Genomic DNA, 20,406 nt, shown 5'->3' on the forward strand with positions numbered 1-20,406 from the left:
CCGGGGAACGCAGCGCGATGGGCTCTGTGAGGGCATGGAGCTGACAGACTGTTTCAATGTAATGGTGTCTCAGCTCTCGGAGGGGGAGAGGATCTCTGATTTCAGGCCTCTGAAGTGCTCAGTTACCCAAGGAAAACTACACCAAGTTCCACCAAAACGGCAGCCATCGATACTACCGATTGTTTTTAACAAACAAAAGTTGACAGAATAAAAGATGGGGGTTGAGGGATGTCTGCACTGTGTGCCAAGGTTTTTCTAAAAATATTTTACACCTGCTATTCGTTCCGCACACTGATCATATTTTGTCTATGAGGTAGAGAACTCGTAATGCCAAAGGGAATGTGGTTTATGTTCCCGAGTCTTAATGCTTTTTCCCTTCTGTAAGGCAAAACTCCTTACTGCTGTCACTAAAATAAAGCCAAGAGGACAAAAGTCATACGCGCACTGCCACGGTAACAGTTTAACTGTTCCTCTCACTGATCTTTGGAAACAATCCCTTCAGCAGGATTTTACAGCTCTGGCACTTCGATTTAGCAAACTTTTTATGCAGCTCATGAGAGAAATGCAGCCAACTCTGTACACTCAATTTAAATCAACTTGCTGATGATATAAAAAAGAGTGCTGAACCACCGGTTTGCTTCATCTGCTCCAAAACTACCAACACAAACTCCGAGGTATTTATTCCTGAAACGTTAATAGAACAGTCTGGGGCATCGGATCAGTAAACGAACCCTGGTTTGATCCCATGCCGGTCCAAAGAGCTGATTTAACAACTAGTTGTTTGGTTACTTGACATTTCAGAAATGCCAACGGGCCGTTTGCTACTAAGAGGCTGGCGCAGGTGGCGAGGCGGTGGGAGCCCAGGGCGCAGCCAGCCGGGCAGGCGGCGGGCAAGCATCCGCAGGGGCTGTCCGTAGCCAGAGATCGGGCAAGCAACGTTCAATAGCTTTCTGATTTTGCATCGTGAAGGAGGGCTGGATCTTTCTGTGGCTTACCCCCAGCCCTAATCCGTGTAAATTATGGCAGCTGAGTGGAAGTGAAGAGAACTACGGAACTGGTACTCACCGAGACGCCAGGGCCAGGCCAGCCCGTGCCCTCACGGAGCTCATCGCAGCGACGAAGCACGATGGGCTGTAGCCTCCCCTGTGAGCTGGCTCTCCTTTGCAGAAACAATCAGACCAGTTTAATCGTGGTGACCGCCACGAGAGTTCTGAGCAGCAGTAAGGTCTGTCGCCTACCCACAAAACCACCGCGGCACGGACCGTAGCTGCCCGCTGAGGCCTCCCTGCCCCGCCGGGCCAGGATGCCTCTGGGCTCAGCTTCACAGCCCTCACATTATCATTCTCCAAAGTTAACCAACCCCTGAGGCTCACAGACGGCAGCGCTTTTAGCTTCTGCTCGGGTGGGGACCCCGCGTGAAGGGACAGGACGCGCTAAGCGGCATCAGGGGGGGACGCTTGTGTGGTTCTGCCCTTTTCTTCACTGTAAATTAAAGACATCGTCCGAGGTTTAACTTACACCGGCAATTTTAAGGAAGTAAATTGCGTGTTCACAAGAGAAAACACTGAAGAACTTGCACAACTGAGCAAATGCTTCCTTTTCCCCCTTCACGCCTTTTTAGGCCCTTTCTATCAAAGCAAATGCACTTATCTGACAGCACGGCTCAAGAGCAGAATACTGGGTGCGTGCTAATTAAACCAGAGATTGACTTGGCACTCATTTAGAACAGAATGTTGCAACGTAAATATTTGCTCTAACAAATTCAGCACCAAACTTTAGCAAAAGATAAATAAATGGGTGAAGTAGACTGAGCAGAAAGCACGACTCTTTCATTCCTCTAAGGAGTAAGAAAAAACATGAAAAATCTTCACATTTGCATTCTTTGAGAAAACGGGAAGCTCTCTCTGCAGACTGCCCCCTTGCAAAGCACCACAACCCAACCCTGCTTCTTAAAGCCTTTATATTAAAAGGTGCTGCAAACAACCACCTTGTTTCCAGAGACTCTTCCTTGCTGCAAACCACTGCCCTTCGTACGTAGAGCTGGTTACAGTGGAAGTGAACGGATCAGCGTGGGGAGAGGATAAGCTCGGTGACCTTTAAGACAAATGATCTCAGTTTAAATCACAGGAATAGAAATATTACAGAACACACAGAATAGTCTCCACTGTCAGAGCTGCTCAGCCTCCCAGGCAGTTTAGATAGTTATTGTATCGGCAATAGTAAAATTGTAGTAAGTCTTAAAGTCTAGGCACACACACAGAAATCACACACAGAGCGAACATTCTGCATTTTCCAGTAATTCACCCAGCATTTTTTTCCAATTTTTATCTAATTCCTTTCAAAAGCAAAATCTTCCACTTAAAATTAGATACCAAACGATGCGCTTTTAAGTACAGTTCTGTCCACTGATGTGCCGTTAGCGGAAAGATAAACCAGATGGCAAACTCAATAAAAAGGAGCCAGTCAAACAGAGACAGATGAATGCTTAAAACCCCCCTTCGCTCCATTACTGCTTTTGAATTGGTTGCCATGGCATTAGAAACTGATACCGCCGCCAGCCTCGCATCTCCACCCCGTCCATGTCTTCAGGCCTCTGTCCAAAGCAAAGAGCTCACCCCGGTGTGGAACAACTCCCTCTTCCTTACAGCACCGGGCTATGTCCACCACGAGTCTGCTCACACCAAACCGGGGTGGCTGCACACGTGGCATTTACCCCTTTATGTAAAATCAAGCGCGCCAAACAAGACAAGACTGATCTTCGGTCTCAGATCCCGGGTGCAGAACGCTAAAGTTCAGGTAATTTTAATCCTGTGCTACTCCTGCAGCTCACAACTCATCGTGTCACGAGCCAAAGGACTACCCACTGGGCACGTATCTTCTCTCTGTACAACTGGAACTGCCGTGGAAAACAAGCTGACGTTGGTTAGATTTATGTACTAAGGACGTTTCTCTTCCCCTTGACAACGTCCATTAGCACGGAACACCCTTTGCCAGGCAGACGGAAAAGCGAGGGATGCGCCTTCAAAAGAGCCCTGGGAAAGGCGAGTTGTTTCGTCAGCCTCTGGACTCGTTCTCCTCCCGCTCGCATTCATGTTCTGAGAATCTATGAAGTTAAACCTGGTAAAATCCACTAAAATAAAACCCTTAAATGTCACATTGTAGTTGCATTCCATTTCACCCTTTAACGGAGCATCCAAAACCAAAGTTCACAATGACTTTAGTAAACTGCACATCAGCACTTTTATTCAGTCTCGCTCCTGAGCTATTAATCCCCGATACAGAAGCAGAACGCTGATGCATTGGTCTAGGACCTCTCGAGATAATAGTTCAAATCCGTTCGGATGACATGGGAAGGGAGTTTCACTGAATCACCTGAGTCCCTTCTACACACGTCACACCACACAGTAACTCCCCGTTCCCACAGCTTACGGTCTTGGCTCTCAAGGGAAAAAAAAAACTAAAATTACCTTCTAACTTGAGCAGGCTACAGTTAGGGAAAACAAGTGAAAATTTCCTCAAATAACTGTAGGCAAGTCCTTCACCAGGCTTTGTCAGCAGCGCTTTAGGTAAAGCAACCCCTGGCTGCGGTGCATCAACCCAGCAGCCTGCCCGCCGCTCCTCCGCGGTGCCCCGCGCCAGACTGCTCTGCGTCACGAGCACCGACACCACCAGAAACGCAGCGCTCTGATCTTCAGCAGAGCAGGAAAAACACAGACCACAACCAGGCAATTAATTTTAAAGAATTTTAATACAAACTTAATATAAACTATTTCAGTCCCTCTTAACATGTAAGACACTGACTCAAAATACTTTTATACCTTTTTTCAAGTATTGCACAATGTAGGTACAAAATTAATATTTACGATTACATTTTCTTCCATAATATATAGCAAAAATCTTTAAACTTTTAACAGAAAATACAATTTGTGTTTCTTTTGAAAAAAGCAAATATTTCGTACATTTTAATTCCACCACTAAGGAATATTCTGTACACAACTTTTTACTTTTTTTTAGAATTGATGTCTTTAAGATGGATATCTTACAATTTCAGTAAAAAAAATACAACATGAAGCTGCTGCAGCTGTCACAGATCACTGTAGTAAAAAGATATAAATGCAATACCATGTTGTAGAAACAATATATATACTCTGATATTTTACAAACTTTGTACTAAATTAAATTATACAATTAGAAAAAGACCAATAAACCCACCTATTAGAGCCAACTTTTTACATATATATATACATATATGTTCGTGTACATATATATATACACACATGAAAAAAATCAGCCACATCCTTGCTATATCTTAAATACTGTAAGAGGCCATATTTTGAGAGTATATTTTTGTAATGTACAGTCAGTATAAAATAACTTTGTGCTTGGTTGGCAAATGAAAAAATGATGCATGTTGTATTTATCTAACCAAGCCTGAATGTATTCATACTACAAGCCTTAAAAAAAATCTCAAGAGGTGGAAAAAAAGATACACCCTTGGGTACGTGCATTTTAACTTGTACAATAGTATTTACTTGTATTTCACTTTCGTTTTATTTTTAGTTAGCCATAACTGGCTGGAATTGCTGGTTAGAATACTGCATGTTGTTTAAACTAAAATTCAAGCCATCCACAAAAGACTTCTCATTTAGACCTCCATAGGCTGCAAACATATCAAAGGCATTACTGTACTGGAGAGGACTGAGGTTAAGGGGGCTGTCACCAGGAAAGATGCTACTGGTACTACCTTGACCCTGCATGTTGGGGAAAATAAACTCCTTTGCGTTAGGAGAAAGGGCAGAAGTCTTCTGCTGTTGCTGTTGCTGCTGCTGACTGCCTAAGCCAAGCCCGTAGAGAGAGTGCATGGAGGAGGAAAGGGCTTTCTGCTTCAACAGGTCATTGACATTCAAGCCAAGGTTGGTGGGAGAGGTGCGGGCGACCTTGTTGCCACGGCCGCTATTCTTCATTTTGGTCGAGCCAAACTTGGTGGCAGCAAATGTGGCAGTGGTGAAGGTTAAAGGCTGAGTGGAGCGGGGCATGAAAGTTGGGCTCACAGCAGCAGAGTGACCAAAGGGAGGAGAAGGAGAACTAGACACTGAAGATGCTGGGTCACTAATTGGCATGAACACCTGGGCCTCTGGGTTAAAGCTGTTCTTGATCTCCTTATCCAACTCACATCCATTTTCATTATCATCCACATAAAGCACTTTCACTGGTCCCTTTTCACCGATTTGGTATGAAACCTCAAACGGGTCAATCCAAACACTAAGATCCTGAGGCAAGTTGCCACGAACATCATCAATGTCCAAACCACTCTCTTTGGATGCTTGTTCTATGACTGGGTCCACTTTCTCCCCTATATGTATACATCTAAACCCTGATCCTTTGTATGGCTTTTCTGGATACCAGTGCCCTTCATACTTCTTCTTAAGAAGTCTTTCAAGCTCTTCACCAAAAATGTTGACACGTCGTCTGGGAAGCTTATTGTACAAATATGAAATAATAAAATTGAGTGCTACTTGGATTTCAAGCTGCATAGCTGCTATGCCACAAAGTTATAAGTCTGTTTCAAAACCCGAAGAAGAAAGTGTTCAAGACGCCACAGGGAAACAGTTTCATTCAAAGTGCTGATTCTAGTTGATTATTATCCTTCACCTTGAGTGCTCTTGTTCCTTTAAGAAAAAACAAAAGCAAACACATCCAAATAAGGAAAGCGTCAGACCAAGCTCCGAGGCCTATTGTTTTAGCTCCACTTTCTGCACCACACAGGTTACTTTCCAAATCCAAAAAAAAATGTGCATCAGCCACTCGTGTGCACGCCTGCGGAAGGTGAGGATGCCAGCCACGTTCAGTATGACTTACAAACAAGACCGCAGAAGATGCACCAGGCACGTGTTTACGTATACAGCACGGGGCATTTCAAAATCACATGAGCTTGCCCTTTAGTTATTCACAAAGCAGCAAGGATAATTTTTAAGACATCACAGAACTGCCAGGCCTGTCAAGGGTTCAATTACCAACCCGTACGTGAATGATTTATAGTACTCAGCTGCAAAATTTAGCACCAGACTATTAGTTTAGCCTGAAAGGTTTTAGTCCAAGCGTCATTTATCATTTTAAAGTTTGCAAACATATTGGTTGCCCTGTAAGCTGCAGAATTATAAAAATGTTAACAGTGGCTTTAGAAGATTTCACACAAATAACTAAAATTATGCAACATTTAAGTCCAAGCGAATCACCCGCACAAACCGTGTGCTGGCGAAATTATGCTAACTGAAAAGAAAATGTCCGCTGTACATATACGACAATTCTTCCCTGGAATAGCTAAAAGGATAACGCAGCCAATGCATACAAAATAGACGCATCTATCTTCTGTCATACGGGTGGCAATGACCGTGAAATTATTACTATAAATTAATTCACAATTTTTCCCCTTTCTACAAATTCTATTATCAGATGCAATATATTAATATATACTAAATTCGTGCTGCCTACACTTCAGATTTCAAAAAGTTACTAGAGCTAACAGGGCTTTTGATAGCCTCAGACCCGACTGCCTTCCTCCTTCTCATGACTCCATTTTATATTTAATATAAAATATGGTTGCCACTCCTTCACAAAGGACAAAGAGAAAATAGCTACCTAAAGTTAAAGAAGGGACAAGGATCAAGTATTAGCACACATACTGCTAACGAAAATTCTGCAGTACCTTGGCATAAAGGTACTCATCCACAGGAGACACCTTTGTTCAAAAAGTTCCAGTGAAACAAAATATGTATTTCTTGGCTCAAGTTAAACGCCCAACGAGAATTTCAATTAACACTGTGCTTTTCTGCACTGCATCACTAGGAACAAAATTTAGCGTAGCTGTCACTAAAGATTAGAGAAATCAAAGTCAGTATCAAAATCCTTTAACAACATGAATACAATGTTTTTTTATTTCTGGCTCCAAATACTCTCCTTTTAAAGCCTGGAACCCTATTTCCAAGCCACTCATGTTCTCCCCAACATGGTATGGGAATAGTTTGAAAGCCTGTATGATAAGGCGACCTTTAAACGTTTGCTGGATCAGCACTGGGTGGGGATAAGGAAAAGATCAAGGGCAAACAGAAGATATTTACAAAAGGGACACAATCAGTACAGAAAAGCTGATTGGGTGGTTAAAAGGGGGCATTTAAAAATGATTTATTAATCCATCTGTTTTGTTTCCCTTCCTCCACGTCCTTTAGGGATGAAACGATCCTTTCAAGGCGCACCGGGCAGAGGCTATACGTTTTTTCTAAGCCCCAAAACCGATCCACGGCACAAGCAGTGGATTGAACAGAACAGCTTGATCATTTCAAACTTTTTTTTTTTCCTTTTTTTTTTTTTTGAATGTAAAGAGGACGCTGTTTCGGGGGGGGGGGCCCCAGCCCACCGGGGGGTCCCGCCGCCCGGCCCGGGGCGGAGGCAGGAGCCTGGAGCGGCGTCGGGCGTTACATAACGCGGCGGTCGGGTCTCATTAGATTTCTGCTCACAGCCCCGGGAGCGCCGGCAACAGCGGCAGGAGGAGGAGGAGGAGGAGGAAGAAGAAGAAGAGCATTTTCTGAGCCCGTAAGACAGCAAATGAAGAAGAGGAAGGGAGATGACTGGAAAGGGTGGGGTGCGGGGAGCTGCAAGGCCCCTCTCCCCAGCATACAGCCCAGCACCCCGGGCCCGGCGACACCCCTTCTCCGCCCCCCCCCCCCCCCCCCGTGGGGCAGGGTCCTGGCGGACGGCTGCCAACGCTGCCCGGAGAGGCCCAGCGCCAGCGGAGCTATTAGTCAGCCGGCAACGCTCACTCCTCCCAGCCCCAGCGCGTCCAGGGACCGCCTTGGGACCGACCCTCTCGCAGCCCGGCTCCCCGGGCCGTGCCCTCTCCCCCCGCCCCCAGCCCCCTCTCCGAGGGGCTGCCGGCGGCCCCCGCTCCCTCCTTCCCATCGGCTCCTGTGCCGTCGCGCCCCCCGCGGAACCCCGGCCCTGCCCCTCCCCGCGGGGCCGTGCCAGCCTCGGTCCCCGCCACCGCGGGGTCGTGACCGCCCTCGGCACCCCGGGCCGCCCGCCTCACGGCCGGGCCGGGCCCGCCTCGCCACCTCCCGCCTCAGGGGCCGCCTCAGCTGCCGGGGCCGGGCGATTGCTGTCTCAGCGGCCGGGGCCGAGCGGTGGCTGCCTCAGGGCCCCCGCCACAGCGGCAGGGGCCGCGCCCGCCTCAGCCCCCCGCCGCAGGGGCCGGGCGGCGGCTGCCTCAGCCCCTCGCTCGCCTCACGGCCGGGGCCGGGCGGTGGCTGCCTCAGGCCCCCACCTCAGCGTCTGCCTTCGGCCTGACACCCCCGCGCCGGCCTGGGCCGCCCCCCCGCCCTCAGCGAGCGGTACTCACCCGGGTGGGTGTGCGGGGGGTAGTGCAAACAATCCCGGCGGGGGTGTGAGTGCGGGGTGGGGGGTGGGGGGGGGCGGCTTAGCACCCGACCCCCATCTCCGAGAGCCGGCTCCCTTAGCGAGGATGGGAGGGGAAAGGAAAGAGAAAAAAAAAAAAAGGGAGGGGGGAGGGTTGGAAAAAAAAAAAGGGGGGGGAGGGAAAGGGGGGGGAGGGCTGCGCTGCTCACACCCCCACGACGGGCACGCTCGGCCGCCGCAGCTGGGCTCCTTCTGCTACTGCCTCGCCGCCCGGCGCGCCCCTATATATCGCCTCCCTTGCCCCGCCCCTCCTGCCGCGCCCCGCCCACTAACCCCGCCCTCCAGTGGTTAGCGTCCTGTCCGGCCCCACCCACCATCCGCCAGGCCCCGCCCTGGCCCCGCCCCCTCACAGGGTCCTCTGCTGCCTCCCCTTCCCCCACCACGCCGTGGAGGGGCCGCTCTCTACGTCAGCTCGGTCCTCACCTCACAACACCGTTGCGTCACTGCCTACGTCAAACTCTGCCCTCGCGCCCCTTATCTCCGCAGGGAAGGGGGGGGAGGGGCCGGCGCTGAACTACATCTCCCATGACCGCCGCTGCGGCGCGACATTGGAGGGGGGGGGGGGGCGGGCTGCGACGCCCCGCGGGGAGCTCGGCAGAGGCGATCGCGGCGATCGCGGCTCCGCGGGGGTCGGCAGCCCGCCGGGACGGCGGAGCGGGGAGCGGGGGCACCCGCAGCCCCTCACGCTGGCGGGGCGAGGGGCCAGGCCGCGTCCCCCCGCGCCACCGGCGGGGCTGGCGGGGGCGGCCTCCCCTCCGCGAGGCCCCGCAGCAGCCGCGCCCGCCCTGACAGGAGGGGGTGCGGAGCTGCACCCCCGCCGCGCCCGGCCGGCCCCTCACAGCCCCCTCCCGCGGCTAAAAATACTCCCCACAGGTAGCAACGCTGTCCGATTGGCTGCCTGCCCGCCCCGGTAGCCGCCTGATTGGTCACTCGGTCTCGAGGAGGAAGACGTCAAACCCCAGTTTTTGGGGGGAAAAAAAGTTACCGAAGGGGAACGGTGGGGGAGGGCGCGGCCGCCATCTCAGCGCCCTGTGAGGGAGGTCAGGCCGCCGCCGGCCTGGCCGAGCCGCGGCACCGCGCTGGGGCCCTGGCGCAGAGCCGGTGCCACCGGGCCCGGTTTGGGCCTGTCGGGAACGGCCCTGCGGCCCGGCCTCACTTTAGCGCGGGGGCACGGCTGGGGGCAGCGGGGCAGCCTGCGAGCTAGCGAGGGCCGGGGCCGCCACCGCCGCCTCCTCCTCTCTCACCGGGAGACATTCGGGAGGAGAACGAGGCCCGGTGGCGGGAGGGCCAGGCCCTCCGTTCATTAAAACATCACTGGTTTTCCCTTTAAATACCGCTGGCGGGTGTGATTGGGGTTGGGGTTGCTATGGTTAGCTTCAAACCCACGAGCAGGTCTCGGTTTTGGAGGACAAACTTTAGAGTTTTTGGCTGTTTTTTTTTTTTCTCCCTCCTCCTCACGCTCTGTGTTTGTATAATAATAAAGCGTTTTGGCGTAAACGCTGCATGGGCCCCAGGAGAGATTTGGAAATGCCAGTCAGAAGAAATGCCAGGACTTTAACCCTTTGGAGCTTAGAATACATACAAGACTGTGTGGGAGGCGGGAGCTTGGAAACCAAAATGTTAAAGGAAGATAGCAAGGGTAATATTTGAGATTTTCCACAGCTGAAAATTTCTGCTAGAAGGCCTCATTCCCTGCAAAATGCATGGTTTTTATTGAGATGTTTCGGTGTTGCTACGAGGATTGCAATATCGCAAACAACTTGAAAATCTTAATTCAGACCCAAAATAGTTATGATTTTTTTCCATTATTTTTCATTCGCTTTTAACCATAAAGGGTTGTATGGGCCTTCAGTGAAAATTGGGTCATCTGTCATCACTGTGCACCCCGAATGGAAAATAAAGTATGAAGATCGTAAGCATTGGCAACTGGGAGACTACTGGGAATTGCTGTAGCACAGCCAGGAATCCAGATAAGAGCCTTGGATTTTTTTGTTTTGAACAAGTTGCCGTTCCTTTTACCGCAAAAGCTAAGAGAATATGAAATAACCACCAAAACACATAAGGTGAAAAAAACAAATACGTTTTAAAAAAAAACATATATAGACCTTGGAAATCTCCCTGGTACAACAAACACTGGACAAACTGACAGCGGACGTCCGCTGTGTCAGGGAACAGTCCCACACGTTCCCGTGCTCAGTCCTGTGCTGACGGGGGGAGCAGCGGCAGCAGATTTCCCTTTGAAGTGGGGAAAAACTGCACAACTCCGTAGACCAATGTTTTCAGGTGAGATTTCGTAAGGAGCTTTACAAACCCAGTAACTGTGCTGCTGAGTTGCTAAAAAAAAAAAAGGTTGTAAAAGCAGAGACACTCTTTTAAATGGCTTTACCACTACATGAGAAGCGTTAGGAACTGAATTAAATATACAGAGCTAATACATTGATAATCGAGGCGGCTGTGGGATCCTTTAAAGCTGTGAAAAGGGTGATGTACTTTCCTGTGGCTTATGTAAGGAAGTTTCTGATGCAGCCAGTGCTAAAATCGCGCGCTGTTGAGCAAATCCCATGTTAAAAATTGAAGACAGGTGATTGCCCTAAGAATAACCTCTTCAGGTCAGCAAGAATCAAGTCCACTTCTAGTGGCCCAATGAAAGTTTCAATTTATCCTTGTTTGTCTGAAAAAAAGGTTCTGACTTTCAAACTGCAGTGGTCATCACGTCACCCACAGATAACACATCAGAAGTCAGGTGGCCAAACTGTAGTAGTGTTAAATTATTAGCAGAATAAAACAGAGTCTAATCCAGGATCATTCGTATTCTTAAAACCTCAACTGGCTTTTTGATCCACAAAGAGGTCAGAGTAGGGCCCGCAGTATTTTTCAGTCCTTTTGGTTAATACACAGCAATAACAAAATGTCTACCTCTCCCGGCTAGAAAAATCTTTAAAAATGCAATCAATACAAAATAACAACTCCAGCAGCAAAATTCTACTCATGTTGCCAACGCTATTCAACTGAAAGATTAATCTTAAAAGAAAAGAAAAAATAGATATTCTCATCTTTCCTGACAAACCTTGACGGTTTTTCTCCCCAGCAGAGCAAATCAACAGAAGTATTTCAGAGCGTGCCAGGGAGGCAGGAGTGAGACTAGAAGTAAGGAGACTTTCTTAATCTATATTAAACGAGAAGGGTTTTGATCTCATCCCCTGTTTGTAGCCATATCCTGCGATGCTGGCCAGCAAAACAGCCGTCACCGACAACTGAACTACAGTTTCTACAGCCTGGCTCTTGCAGCCTAATCTCTAGAGCCAAGATCTCTGCATTGTCAAAGACCTACGTTTCTACAAGACCTTGTGGAGACCGTACAGTCTCTACAAAGAGATAGATAGTTTCACTGTATAGTCTCTACAAAGGGACTTTCTTTTTTCTACTAAAGCAACCTAAATTTGACTCATAAAATAATTAATAGTACTCTTTAAAAAATCTAAAGCAGTATTATTTCTTGATCAATACAGTATCTAAAACCAAAATGCAGTTTATTCATCTTAAAAGTTGTTTAAAGGAATTAAAAATATCTAAGAACATTTTTACTAATTATGTCAACGTAGGCAAGAATTTAAGAGCAGGAGGAAGCAAGGCTCAGAATTTCCACCGCTCATCTTTGTCCTTTTCATCTCCTCTGCTACATGAATGTTGCTGCTCCTTACAGAATGTGTGAGGTTTATCCTGACAGTGGACATAAAGCTTTGTAACGTACATTCCCGAATATAGCACAGTCTGGTTTTTAACATCTTCCTATTTAGGAACACAATTCTCCTTTTAGCGTGGGCTTTGATTTTGAAAAACTGGAAAGCGTTTCCCATTGTATTCATCCCTCTCTAGCCCAATTTTATCCATTTGCTGATTTTAACATGTGTTCCTTTTCCCCATCATCTACCAGTGTGAGCAACCAAGCCTGGCTGCTCTCCAGCATGTACCTTAACCATCATCTTGAAATGCACTGTCTCTTTGTCTCTTACATTTCACTTTACCAGCTTAAGCAGTGATTTTCCCCTAAATAGCGGGTGTATAGAGCTGTCAGATGTTGCCCAGCTTCAGGAGCTCTCTGACCACCAAGATTTTTTTTTGGATGGGACCCACAAAATTAGCTTGGATGTAACGTTGTTTTGATGGAGTAAGGAATAACTGAACAGAATTCAGCCAAAACGGAGAAGTTGATGGGGCTTTGTCCCAGCCAGGTCATCTTGTAGGAGAGCCCCAGGCTCGTCTCTAATTACGTGAAAGGGGCAAATGGTTAGTTAGCTCCGATCAAGCTCCGATCAAGCTCCGGCAGCTGACTGGCGGGGGCTGCTGCCTGCAGTTTTATATGCCGAAATAAATGCGCCCAGGCGGGATGTGTGTGCGGTAGCTTGGGTTGGCAGACTCTTACCCCCGGGGACAAACAGCCACAGTCAGCGACTTGCTGCAAACTGCTGTGCGGCTCCACGGCAACCCAGGCTGCGCCCGGGCTTGTTCCTCTGTAGCGCAGGGGGCTGAGGAATTCCGAGGAATGGGATTAGTGTCCTGGGGATGTGGGACCGTGCAGGGAAGGGATGGGGGTAGGAGGACCTGGCGGTTAGACAAATGTCTGTTGGTCTTGACAGAGGTACAGTTAATCTTGCCGCAGAGGGGGAGAAGTAGCCTTTGAAGTAGGAGGAGGGAAGTATTGTGGTAAAAAAGGGGGAATGGAGGACAGAGGGGACAGCAGTGGGGGGCTGTGATTGTGAGAACAGCCCTGCATCGTGCATCCCGTCCTGGAAGCCCAGAAAGCCCGGGTGCCAGTTCTGGTGAGATGCTGGGGGGCTGGCCTGCCCCACACGGCTCAGCTCGGCGAGCACAGCCAAACACCAGCAACAGAAGTTCCACTGCTATTATAGTATACGATGTTAGTGGCTCCGGTGATGCCAAGATTTTAGAAACTTGGCTATCAAGAGCTGAAGCTTGTACGCCAAGGATCGAGAAGCAGTTTCCAGATCTAGGTATCTACAGCTCTGTGCAGTCAGTACACTCTGAAAAAAATCCTTCTAAGCTGGTACTTTCTTAGATATTAGTGACTCTTCTTTTAAAAGAAAGAAAAAAAAAAAAAGAACAGTTGTTTTGCTGGGCCAATATCAGTAAAGGGGACTGATCTGCAGGATCTTAGAGCTTACAAGGACATCATCCTCTCCTAAGCGGCATGCTACTAATGTTGTAGTTTACTTGGTGAAAGTTACGGAGTCCTGAGCAAGACACAGAAGGCAGCTGCTGGGTGAGAAGGAAAATAAAACCAGGAGAATCCGGATACACTTTGGTAAAGACTTTGCACCGAGGTTTTGCTTTTCCCAAAGTTTCAGCCATCTCCAAGGATGAAGTAAAAGGGTTTTTTGTCCTGAAGCAGGTTTGATGCAGGATCTGTTCTTGAAGAGAAGCCTGATAAATGGCATTTTGAGAATGGGTTACGGATCCTGAGAAGGCTACAGAAAAAGAGTGAAACGAGGAGTAAGGAATCTAAATAAAAATGCTGAGAAAAATAATGGTCACAGGTAGATAGATGCTGTAATAAGGGGGTGGGGAAATGGGAAATGGTTTGTGAGTATCAGAATTTTCTGTAGCTATGAATAAATGGGCTGAAGAAGAAGGAAAAAAGGATTGATTTTATACCTTAGAGAGGTTGGCCTTTGAGGAAAGTTTTATTAAAATCCAATATGATTTTTTCCTCGAGTTCAGCTTTGTCCTGGCATTCTGCCAGTTTAATGTCAGTCAGTTCTGCAGAATCTGCTAATAGATAAAATTATGAGGTTGGGACTATCCTGGTAGCCATGAACTTCTTAGTTAATCAGCTTCAAATGCTTTACTACGCTCATTCCAAACAATGATTCATAAACAGTTTTAAAGAGACAGAAAGCTGCTTTTTAAACTGTAAGGGCTGCTCATGTTGATTATTTTACAGGGATCAAAAATAAACACTGAAGATGAAGGTCTGATCTTTTGCCCTTTCAATTTATGATAGATGAAGGTAGCTTGAAAAGTTTCACTAAGAACTTAAGAATTTCGTGTACTTAGCATTTTCCAGGAAGACAAGTAAATCTTTTTCCTGAGAGAGACTGTGAAAAAAGAGATCGGGGAAAAAAATGAGTGTGAAGAAATAACTTTCATTCAGTCTGCTTAAACTGAAAGGAGCAGCAATGGAGGGACATCTTTTTACCAAAAATATCTGATAAACACAGAAGTTTTGCTAAATTTTTGACATTCTGATTATCTTCAGTTAGGGTAAAAAAAGGTGATCTGAGAATTGCCAGGGGGCTCCCTTTGAAATAAATGAAAACTCAACTTTATGTAGGCAAAGGTCCAGCCAATACTGCTTTTTCTTGCTAGCCGTGATGTCCTCTAAGCCTCTACTCCAGATTTGCACCCTTTGGCTCTCCCAGCAATGTTTTTTTTTTTTTACTTAGTAAGGATCGGATGAACCCTGTCCTGTTCTCTAGTCTTTCAAGAAAACAAGGTAGACACGTCTTGAATGAGAAGGGGCAGAAGGATGTTTCCCACGTTGTCAATTTATTATAAAGCAGCAACTGGAAGATGCCTCAATTATTTTTTTTTCAGTAAAATCCAGAACAAAATGTAATTTTAACATCCGTAGAAGATCTCACCTTGTTCTTGACTAAGAATTTAGAGGAACCAAGAATGATACAGCTCAGTAAGAAACCATCCACATTTTAAACATTCGGGTGATAATCTGTTTTTTCTGGAGCGTGCGGCCGTTGCCTGGGTTTCTTACGCCTTTCTGCAATACTATACCTATCAGTAGCAGTGTTTTATGCAGAGCCTGTAACTTCCTCAGGACTTTGAGAGTTTGGTTAGTGACTACTAGATGACATGCAGAATATCACATTTAGGAAAGCCAAAGGTTACAGATATTGATACTGGGTCAGAGATCGTTAATTTGAGAAGCGCTGAGTTAACCTGCTGTGCTATCAAGCTGTGACAACGTGAATGATGGTGACTTCAAAGTAAAATGAGTTCAAATGTCAGTGTCTTGATGAATACAGTCTGAAAATTGTCCTCATGAGAGAAAGATCGTTGAAAACTATCTTCGTATTAATAAAAAAACAAGGATGCTTCTTTTCAGGTGAACAGAAACCTAATGGCTCTGTATTTGTGCAGACACGAAGAGGTAGTTGAGTGGAAAGATGCCAGCTTGTGACAGCTGAAGGTTTGACCCTGAATCTTTAAGGCTGTTATCCATGGAAAAAAAAGCCAATGGAAATTTCTCTTTGAGTTTGCTGTGCTCCAGATCTGGCCCTTATTCAACACTTGTTAAAGTCCATCGAGTCATGGCAACAGGAATGATGGAGGGGAATGAAGATTCAAGCTGTGTGTTTGCTCCTGAGACATACAAAGTGGATTTTAACACAGTTTGTGCATCCTGTTTTGAACACAGCTTAAGTATCCTGTTCATGCAAGAAGTAGTTCATGGAAGAGTGAATCTGTCACTGGCATTGATATGATCGTTCAGTTTGAATTGTTGGTTCAAAGCATAGTAAACCACTCATTTCCTCTCCGGCTTCTGATTCCTAAAGATATAATTGCTCCAAAAGAATATAATATGTGCCTTAAGAGATTAAGCAAAAGGTCAGATTATCATAACATCTTCCCTGAACTGATGGCAAAACACTGTGTAAACCTGGAGCCGCACCTTGGAATCTCCGAGGACGGTACCCTTGGGACTTGCCAATAAAGCAGCAGCAGGGAGAGAACACGGATTCTTCTATTCACAGGTCAAGCTCTTTACCATGTTACGGGCAGACTAGGCAGTCCTCACGTACCTACATATATATAGCCCGCTTCATTACAAGAGAATGTTTTCTCTTGCATGCACAAACCGGTAGGAGCTATTATCTCATATGCTATTATTAATGCGCAAGACTTCAGACAGTATCTGCACACAGCAGTGGATCTGTCTAGTCTCAAGAGTAGCCATAACTAACAACTTCAGAAGAAGGGATAAAACAGCCATGCTGTACAATCACATTGAGTTTGGCAGTGGGAAGAAGAGATTTCTTCTTGATCCCACATGATGATTAGCTTTTACGCTGGAAAACGAGCACTCAGAGTGACATACTTTTGTTGTAGCTAATGTAACTCAGATTTGTAAAGAAGGTGATTCTGCTATATGACCATTATCTAAATTGCTTTGTCGCCAACGCATAGAAAACTGAATATAAAATTGCCTGAACATAATTGAGTGCTGACTCACCCTCCGATCAGGGTAAATGGTGCAGCGTTCCAGGGCGTCTTGGAGCTTTCTATAGTCTCACAGTCCTATGTGAAATCTTCTGATTGATTTTTCTCCCCTCCAAGCAAACTTACGTTTCATGCTCCTACTTGAGGCTAGATGCTACAAATCCAGCTGCTGTCACAAGACATCTTCCCCCTGCTTCGTTATCTTGATCAATTTTCTGCTGAAACTCTCATCTTTCATCCTGGCTGGTGCAGTTGCCTCCCTTGTGATTATTCCAACTCTGGGCTCTCCATATTCATAGCCAGTCTCAGAGCACCAACACTTAACTCTCTAGTTTCTAAGGCTACATAGCTGTGAATGTTTTCTCACAAAATACTTTTCCATAAATTCGCACAATTTCATTTCAGTCAAAGCTGAGGCTGCATACTTACGTGACACTGCTCATAGCAGACTCTTACTAAAAGCACCTGCAAACAGGAGCAAGAAAACACAGCCTCAAGTATTGGAAATGGAAATTTATTTTTTTTTTCCTTGAAAATGGTCTCATATCACAAAACTCCATTTGGAAGTGTAACTGTATGACTACCCTTAAAACCAGAACATTTTTCAATTTTTGAAATGTAAGTGGAGGAAGGGCAATTTTAAGAAGCAGTGCCAGAGACCCGAGGTGAACTGAGCCACGGATACTGGGCAGAGAGCTCAAATTTAGCTGACTGTGGCAATAAGAAAAACCAGCATTTGTGCCTTTGGGTGATCTCTGTTCCAACTCTGTCACTCAGGTAGTGAAAAGAAGGAGGGGAAGACGGGCCATGACCTAAATAACTGGGAGAACAGCAATTATTAACCAGGAATCCCACCCACAAGGATTTGCAGAAGACACCAGCTCTGAGCTGGAGGATCTAGGAGTAAAACCAGTCATGGAAGTGGCAGGACTTGGTTTAGTTTCCAGCTAGCTATGAACATCTCCTTTCTTGCTGACTGAAGTATTGCATTAGTAGCTGTTGAAAATCAGGTACGGAAGAGGCTGAAATTTGTTTCCTTCACACATAGGACTGGTTTCATATCAGGTAATATCTCAGAACTGAAGAGTGTCTTAGGCACGCATGTCAGGCTTAGGTTCTCCAGAAGCACTTGTCACTGCACAGCCCAATCTTGCTCCTTACCAAGAATTTTAACTTTTATTATCTGGTGATAACTCATACCTGCCTCGCCCCAAAGAGGGTAAATCTCATTTATCTCCAACTACAGGGAGATAAAAATGCAGTTGTTCCTTCACACCAGGAGACCAGGCACCTGTTACCTAGAAGTTCTCTTCCAAGTTGGATCGGCTTTTCTCCAAGGACTTCCTTTGGCAGAGTAGAGAGACACTCAGTTGGAATATATTTCCAGATACAAGTTGACCCCCAAAATAAAAGAACAAAATTGATTGTAAAAGACCCACTATAAATATGGTGTGGAGGGGTGAATGTGAAATTTAGAGCTGATCTAGAGCTGGGTCAGAATCCAGCCAGAATTAAGGATCTGATCTCTTCTGGTTGATCTGTACAAACACTGTGCCTTTGCAAAATACAGACACATTGAAAAGACATAATGAAAAAAAACCAAAACCAAAAAGAATCTGCAATGGTGAAGAAAGCAATGCATTCTGAGAGGAAAAAAAGACTGTAGCAAGGTAGCAGTGAAATACATAAAAATATCTATGGCTTCCCCAGAGGGGTTCAGCTTGGTTGTTACTCCCAGCCCAGGCGGCATTTGACAGATTTCTCTCACCTACTTTACAAGAAGTGTGTTTTCAAAGGGAAAAAACCCCAGACGTTCAAGCTCAACATTCCTATCCAGATTGCTCTTGCTAAATGTTTGACACCAGCCTGTCCAAGTGACATCCAAATGGGGACAGCAGAAGTATTAATGTCCCCGATTCAGCTGAATCAGGGAAGTGCCTAGCTGACAAGGAAGAACATCGCTGGGAAGACTCAAGGGAGGCACCGGGGCGTTTGCAGCGTGGAGCGACGTGTGCAGACGTCTGCATCACAGCGCCACGCTAGCGACTCCAGCATTGAAACTTTTCATCTGCAGCGACTGGTGGGTCGCTCAGCTGCAATTTACCATTAGGCTGCTTGGAGGAGCGTGGGCAGAGCGGGCAGGCAGGGGACCCTCAGCTGAAAGCCTGAGCTAACTCTGCAGTGAAGATAAGCCTTTGGATCGAAATTCTTCAAAGGGATGTGACCAGGCAGACTGTCACCACGGGGTCTCGAAGCAGGCGATCACTCCCCCCTTTAATAAATAGAAGATGATACAAGGCGGTCAGGAAAGGGTATGCTTCTTAAACGAGCTGGAGAAACAAGGCTGAAACATCTCTCGTTACTGATCCGCAAGGTGACGGAGATTTTTGAAGAAGCAGTAGCGCCCGCGTAATCAAACAGGAGCAACTGTGCTGGTCCTGCCCTGAGGCTTGTGCTCTAAACTATAACTAATGAGTGTAAAGGCACTGACAAAAAAAAAAAGCTTCCACAGAATCCCTTTTCTAAGGCCTTTGATTTTACTGGAACATGCACAGCAGTAAAATTCACATAGCCAACGGGAAAGCCATGTCCTGGCCTGACCCTGCCACAGAAAACAGCAAAACAAAGGGGCAGGGATTTGGGGTCACGTTTGGGGAGGATCCATGATTCAGCATGTCAGTTTACTAAATCTCCTCTAATTTGTCATGTAATGAGGGAGCGTGGCAAACACCTACAGCTCCAGGCTGCTGCTTCATTGAGAAAAGGTATGGCCCAGACAGTGATGAGCGTCTAAGGAATAAATGACTCTCAATTAGGACACTAGGTCAGAAAGAGCAAGATGATTCATATCCAGGACACACTCCAGCCATTCACAATAACACTCAGCAGTTCTATACAGCTTTATGTCTTCAAAGCGCCCACAAACACCCTGTCCTTGAAATGGCGCTGGCAGGTAGCAGGGAGTGGGGCTTGAGATGTGCACTCAAAACCTGCTAATTCTTGGAGTAATTGAGCTAAGATGGGGAGAAATGTCTTCCACTGTTCCTCCAGCAATAGGAAGGAATGAGACGGCTCTGTCCTGGTCACAGCATAACACCATTGGTCTAGAAATCAGGGGAAATGGAGATTTCCCCCAAAATTGATAAATGAGGTACCCAGAATTAATAGCCTCTTTTAGAGAACTGGCTGTAGGCAGTTTTCCCAGGAGTAAGCAACAGGTCGTGACAGATGGGGTTTAGGAGTTCTTGGCTCTTAGGTTCGCACCCTGACAATGCCTCCGCTCAGCTGTGCAAATCGTATTTTACTTGCTTGACTGTGAGTTGCTGGGCAGTGGGATGTAATTTTCCATGCTCGCAGTTGGCACTCAGTTTTACCTTGACTTGCATTTGACAGCGCGAGCTCTGTCAACATTGTTTCACCTCTTAGAAAACAGTAATTAAGAAGCCTGGATGATAGGTATGTGTTAGTACCCAAGAATTCAATGGCCAGCTTTAACCTCGTCACCACAGTTTACTACTCTGCAATGAAGTGTCTTTTCCAGATGTACCTGAAGACTGGGATATCAGAAAAACTCAGAGGTGCCAGACGTACACTTGGTTGACTTTGATCTCTCTGAAGACAAATCTTTTAATGTTTAGATCAAGGAATCTTTTAATGAAACAAAGAAATCGTGCCACTTGT

General features: G+C 46.6%; 1 protein-coding gene across 1 annotated transcript; it reads right to left on the reverse strand.

Moving 5' to 3' along the window:
* Positions 1–3,931: 3,931 nt before the first annotated feature.
* Positions 3,932–8,437, reverse strand: TOB1 (transducer of ERBB2, 1). The gene is made up of 2 exons (XM_086473642.1): positions 8,393–8,437; positions 3,932–5,669 (listed from the first exon to the last, which is right to left on the reverse strand). Exon 2 carries the CDS (start codon positions 5,532–5,534, stop codon positions 4,557–4,559), a length of 978 nt encoding a protein of 325 aa, XP_086329768.1. The 5' UTR covers positions 5,535–5,669; positions 8,393–8,437; the 3' UTR covers positions 3,932–4,556.
* Between the last annotated feature and the right edge of the window lie 11,969 nt (positions 8,438–20,406).

Source organism: Leptosomus discolor, chromosome 15 (assembly GCF_034619465.1).
Source record: "Leptosomus discolor isolate bLepDis1 chromosome 15, bLepDis1.hap2, whole genome shotgun sequence".
In the NCBI taxonomy this organism is placed as follows: domain Eukaryota; kingdom Metazoa; phylum Chordata; class Aves; order Leptosomiformes; family Leptosomidae; genus Leptosomus; species Leptosomus discolor.